Here is a 6,778-nt window from a genome sequence, read left to right as displayed (position 1 = left end):
TAGGCCAACACAGTGTACTAAGATGACATGTTCCATTACACATCCCTCACTTTAAATGATTGTGACATGCACAATGCATCATTAATTTGTACCCTGAGTTAGTGCCCTGCGTGTGTGCTTAAATATTTCATTGGGGTCCAAATGTCTAAGGTTATATATATATATCATTTTTATATTATTTGTATAATTACATAATTTTTAGTATAATTTGTATTATGTAACTTTTTTCCATTATTATATTATCATGTACTCTATAAATTAAATTGTATGAACATCTTGTTTTATTGTCATGAGCACTTTATAATGATAATAGGGCTGTCAAACGATTAATCGCAATTAATCACATACAAAATAAAAGTTTTTGTTTTTATAATATATGTGGGTGCACTGTGTATAATTATTTTGTATATATATATAAATACACACACATACATGCATATTTAAGAAAACATATTATTTATATATTAAATATTTATATTTATATATAAAATAAATGACATATAAATCTATACACTTTTTATATATATCAAATAATTATACACAGTGTACCCACACATATTATGTAAACACAAACTTTTATTTTGGATGCGATTAATCGTTTGACAGCCCTAAATAATAACAATAATAATTATTATCATCCAATTAAATTATAAATACAACAAATTTACATTATACACACTTTTTGATGTTTATTTTCTAGCTTAGATTTTCAATGCACTCTCAGTATTCTTCATTTCCCATTTGTGCATCTCGAAATCGAGTTCCCGGGATGGCATTCATATTTTATTTATACCCGCAGGTCCCAGTCCGTGGTGGAACCAGGTGTCCTGAAACGACCAGAAAAAGTGAAAAGCGAAGAAGAAAACATGCAGCCGCTGCTTTCGCTGGACTAAAGGCTCTTAACTCCCAGGCAACGATGAAACGTCAAGCCCCGTATGCTAGGGAGGATTGCACCTTTTTCCTATTACGCCAGAAAAAAATGTACAAAGAAAGGAGATGTTAAGAAGCGAAAGAACACACAAACAGCCTCCAGGAACACTGCAGAGCTGCCAGTTAAAGTGATATTTTTGAAGCAAAGAGCTAACGGCGGACGTCCGTGTGTAATTGTCAAGTGCCAATTCAAATCTGTAAATACACTTCAGTTCTAGACGTGAGATTGAGGGAGTAATTGTGACATGATCCTGTAACGATGGCTGTGAATATCCTGTGTGTGCTTCTCGTGGTTATTATGTAGAACCTGGTACTGTAGGATGGATAATCATACTTATAAAGATTTACAAGCTTTGGGGGTTTCAGCATTTATAACGGTGCGTTGTCCTCCCGGGAAGTCGTTTTTACAAAGTCGGGTGCGTTCACGTCATTTTCGTCAGAGCAAGATGATAGTGTACCCATTTAACAAAAATACAGTAAGGTTTCTTTACTTATAGAAAATGAAGGACAAATAATGTGCATGAGATGTGCTCTGCTTTTTTATGTAACGCCACCACAAAAGTCGTAGGTTAAATACAAGTGGCGCCCCGAGTTTACTAGTTGGCGGAATACCAATACTCAGATTCGTAGAACGATGCTATAAGTATTTAGCAGTTACATTGTCAGGCTTTTTATTTATAACAGAATAAGCTAACATTTTCTAGAAGTAGAGTTTAAAAACATTGCTGTAGTTAATTAAGAGAAGGTGCACTGCCATCTTGCTCCGACAAAACTGACTTGAACACATCTGACATCGCTACTTCCCAAGTCATAAATGCCAACGTTTAACGCATTCTCATCCCAAGGCATCATATACGACATTTTGTTTTTTGCCAAAGCGTAGACATCCAACGCACATGGCACCCTTTAGCGTCAAATGAGACGCTTCGGTTATGTAGGTTTAGGTCTGGGGTAGGGTTAGGGTTAGACCACTAGGAGGCGCTAGTGCATGTCTACGCTTTGGCAAAAGCGTCGTATATGACCCCTTGGGATGAGAACGGGCTCCAACTTCCCATTAGGACTTGAACTCACCATAATACCCCAAAAAATCAAGAGTCGCTCAGGAGTATTTCGAAAGGAATGCATAGAGCTGTTTACAGCACCAGACAGACATATGCTACTTCCATTAAAGAAAACACCATAGTTCGTACAGGTTTCAGTGTTTCACAGCAAATACCCCTTTACGGATTTTTCTAACAAGTGTTTGCTAATATTATTTTACCACAACTTAAGCCGTGTTATCGATTCAGTATTCTTATATCCCAGAGTGGTCGAGTCACATTTAGTAGGCTAGCTGATTCTTCACGGATGGCCTTGTTGTTTACACTATGTTGTAGATCCGTGGAATAACGCTTTATTTCGTAACCATTTCCGTGTTAAGTTATTTTCCAAGGCATCACACCAAGGACCAGACACAGTACAACCGTCTTTGCCATCTTTCTAACTTCAGAATTAAGGAAAAGTTAACCTAAAAATTAGTATTACTCACCCTTAGTGTCATTCCAAACCCTTATGTTGAACATTTTCCTTTGAAACATGAAATGAGAGCACCATTTGAAGCAAGATTTGTCATCATATGAATTTGGAACAACACAAGGGTGAGTAAACCATAGGTATCTATATAAAGGCTAGATATCTCGTCCGCGCTGCTGGCGAATGGAGGTCGACGTCAGCACCTGGCGGCCATCTTGTCACAGGCAGCTCGCTCATTGGTAACATTGTTTTAATGGTGCATGTACTTTTTAAATCACCGTAACTTGCTCAATTTTCTACCGATTTTCAAACGGTCTGGTTTGTTATAAACGGCAGAGACGTAGTTATGATACTGCATACTTATGAATAATAAGTGTATAAATAAATAATCATCCAGAATTATAGCCACGTTAAGAAACCAAACCGTTTGTAAATCCGTCAAGATTTCAACGAGATAAGAGTATTTCTTACATCTGATACCACAGAGCCCGTCAGAAAGCCTGTCTGTGACAAGATGGCCGCCGGTGATGACGATAAATACTCCGCCGTGAGACATCTAGCCTTTATATAGATATCTATGGAGCAAACTACAACAAATGTTTGGCTGCGCTATCCCTTTAAGGAATTAAATAAGGCTACGTCTACACTAATCCAGTTACATTTGAAAATGTTTCATTTAAAAAAAACGTCCAAGTTTGAGAGTTTTTCAAAAGTGCTTTGGTTATCCGCACTGAAAACACTCATGTGGCGCCTGTACGCTGTAATTATGTGATCAGTAAGTTGACAACATATGTTTTTACGTTGCTTTAACTCATCAAAATAAGTTAAGCAATTTTCAACTTTTTTTTTATAAGTTGTACAAAATTAATCTCATTTTTAAAAGTCAGTTTAGTGTAATTTAAGCTGAAATGACTTAAACATCCAAATTCACTGTAAAAAATATTGTTGGTTTAACTTAAAAAATGAAGTAACCTGGTTGCCTTCAAATTTTAAATTCATTGAAATACAATGAAGGAGATTGATTTAATCATCAGAAACTTCAAATATTATGTTTTATGAACTACATAAATTATTTAAGTTGATTTGACAAAAGAAAAGATGTTTTGATTACAAATCATGACACTATTTTTTTACAGTGTTGATTGTTCTTAAAGAAAAATTAGGTATCAACTTTTTTTTTTACAGTGAATTTCACAAGTAAATTGTAAGACACTTCGTTTGTTTACTTTCCATCTGTTGCTGCAATTTGAAGAAATGCAATCTGAAGTATGTACAAATTGACTTTAATCTTTAACAATGACATCAAACTGGAGAGCAGCCAAAACAGGACAACATCGTCCACTTTGGACTGAATGGGTCACATGACTAAAAATGTGTCATTGTTTTGGAAAGCCTCCATTTTTTTTTAACCTACTTTATTTCCTCTCTTCGAATGTATCTTTGGACAGCGTTTTTTCAAAAAGCGAAATTTTTGTTGATAAAAAACGCCGTCTCAGTGTGAATGGAAGGCCAAAAATGACAGAAAATGATGCGTTTTTAAACTAAAAGTATTAGTGTGGACAAGGCCTAAATTATTCAGTTTTCAAAAACAAAGATAAACACTAACACAGCGGTTTACACAGAGCCATAAACAAGGTGTTGTACAGTGACACATGCTAATGCATGCTTTCACGTGGTTATTAGTACTGGGGCACTTAGTCAGCTTAAGGTTTAGATTGTGTGAAAATAGTTTACTCTAAATTACTCGGCTGTTTAATGGAATGCTGTGTTGTCATTAGTCTTTTTGGCAATAGGATTTTACAGCAGTTTAGTTTCAAGCCTAAACCAGTGATTCTGCGCAAAACACAGATCATGTCACCATTTGATTTCAGGGATTGTTTTTTTTTCTGTGTATGCGTAAGGAACAAGGGCAATATTCATTTGCAATGTACATTTAAAATATAAAGTACATACAAATCTTCCAGATTTTTCTCCATGGAAGCAAATAATTACACATCCTCACTGATTTTGAGCGAATGATACTTCCCGGATAAAATTTACAATACAATCACAACCTCTAAATAACTTAAGAGTCAAATTTAGAAAAAAACTGTAGTTATCTTACTATTTTGTGTGGTATAAAATGTAAAATTTTGTGGGCACAGCTTCTGTACAGTGGCTCAGTTTGGTCCTGTTTTTCTTTTCTTATTTCATAACAATCCACAAGTATTCATATTTAGTGTTTATACATTCATTTTGTACATTTGGATATATGCTGAAACATACAATATAGATGCATTGACAGCATCTAAAACTCAAATTTTTACGTATGCGCAGATTTAGAAACATAAAAACCTCTTAATATATATATATATATATATATATATATATATATATACACAAATTTGATTAAACCATCAAAATATGAAAAATATTTAATATTTTTTCAATATTTTAAGCATGGGGGAAGCTCAAAATGCTATAAGATATATATCTGATATATTATTTGTCAAAATGATAAACAGCTAGCCATTAGGTTTTATTTTATAGTAGTCTATATGTAAAAAAATAAATAAATAAAAAAAGCTTGACTACATCAAGTTATTAATATTTATTAATCAGTTATTAATACTTCATTGGTTCTCTCTTGTTTTCGCATTAGTTCACAATTTCTTTGGATGACAGCCTGGTCAAAAATAATTTTTATTGTCATTATTATACATACATTATGTATACTGTATATATATATGAATATATATATATATACATAGATATTTGGAATGTCATGGATTACATACAATACAATCAGCCTCATCTCTAAAATTGTGTATACTAGTTACATTTTAAATGCTGGTAATACATTATGTATGTTTCAGTGTTTATACAAAAAAAAAAAAACTTTTCCTTTTTATGACAAGCTGGTTAACTGTCCAGATTATGACTTTTTATATTTTGCTGACAACTTATGTTAAGGAAGATGATCTCTAGTTTTTATTTGCTAAAACTAAAGTCTGCCCACTGTCATGACTCACTGGGTTTCTAACATCTCGAGGAGCAAAAACTCTTTCTAAACACATTGCTGTTTCACCCTGAACAGAAATAGGAAAGACAAAAAGTTGAAAATTGGCCGTTTTGAATCTGAATGTATTTCCCAGAGAGTGATGTCATACTACTTTGGGTTCAGAGAATGCCGTTAGGAGTCATTATTACATTTCCTGAATAATGGGAGGGTGTTCAGATTTAGTGAGCAGAAATGAATCAAACGATGGTGTAAATTGTTTCAGTATATACAGTATTTAGTAGAGCTGTGTTAATGCCATGATCAGTATTTTATTACACCTTGAATTTATTTGTATTCCTGTATATGTTTTTTGGTCATGCTGCATTATGAACAGCCTTGTTTGTATTTTAGGCAATCGGAATGTTGATCAAATTGTCTCCATTTTTCTAGCCTTGCTTTTTATCGATACGTATATATTGCCATTACAACCAAAGCAACCCTGGGTCGAGGAAAACAACAATTATTCCCTGCTTTTCTAAAGACTCCAGGAACAATGCATTCTGTATTTCTTTGATTGTTGGCTTATCTTTTCCATCTCACTTTGATTGTATAATAGGGTGTTAGTGCTGAGAAGCCCATGCAGTATAGAGGTATTATCATGCAGAACACTACATGTGGTTTAAAGGAACATGTTGAATGGAAGTAAATATGTGTATATGTCCTTTCAAAATTCTGAGATAAATTATGTAACTGAAACTAAACTGCGAAAGGAAAAAAAGCAGCCAATAAATATTGATATACATAGTTTAAACCTTATCGCTTTCTGTCTTTCAACTCAGCTTGCTTTTTTCTGTTAATTTTACTTTTTATATATCATTGATAATAATAAGAAATGCACCAAATCAGCATGTTGGATTGATTTCTGAAGGAAATGACACTGGATAGCAGGAATAAATTACATTTTAAAATGTATGAATAGGATATTATATTTTAAATAGTAATGATATTTCACAATACGGGTTTACTGTATTTTTTATCAAATAAATGCAGCTTCACTGAGCAAAAGTATAGAAGCTTGTTTCCTCCACAGTTTACATCTCACAATTCTGACTTTATATCACGCAATTCTGACTTTTATAACTCGAAATTCTGACTTAAAGGAGTAATTCACTTTTTAAAAAAAACTTTTGCTGATAATTTACTCACCCCCATGTCATCCAAGATGTCCACGTCTTTCTTTCTTCAGACGATTTTCTACACCAGACGATGAATAAGGGTCTTATAGCGAAACGATCGCTCATTTAAAAATAAATAAAAAAAGTTTAAGTTTTATAAACTTAAATGCTCGCATTGCTC

At 33.5% G+C, this 6,778-nt stretch overlaps 1 protein-coding gene across 1 annotated transcript in view; it reads left to right on the top strand.

Moving 5' to 3' along the window:
- clvs2 (clavesin 2) overlaps positions 1-6,233 on the top strand; it is a 24,485-nt gene extending 18,252 nt beyond the window's left edge. The window contains exon 5 of the mRNA XM_039691898.2: positions 800-6,233. Coding sequence (XP_039547832.1) covers positions 800-893 — 94 coding nt within the window. The 3' untranslated portion in view covers positions 894-6,233. The remainder of the gene's footprint in view (positions 1-799) is intronic.
- The last annotated feature ends 545 nt before the right edge of the window (positions 6,234-6,778 follow it).

This window comes from Pimephales promelas, chromosome 13, assembly GCF_988280905.1.
Source record: "Pimephales promelas chromosome 13, fPimPro1.hap1.1, whole genome shotgun sequence".
Taxonomy (NCBI): Eukaryota; Metazoa; Chordata; class Actinopteri; order Cypriniformes; family Leuciscidae; genus Pimephales; species Pimephales promelas.
This window is presented reverse-complemented; position numbering and strand designations above follow the sequence as displayed.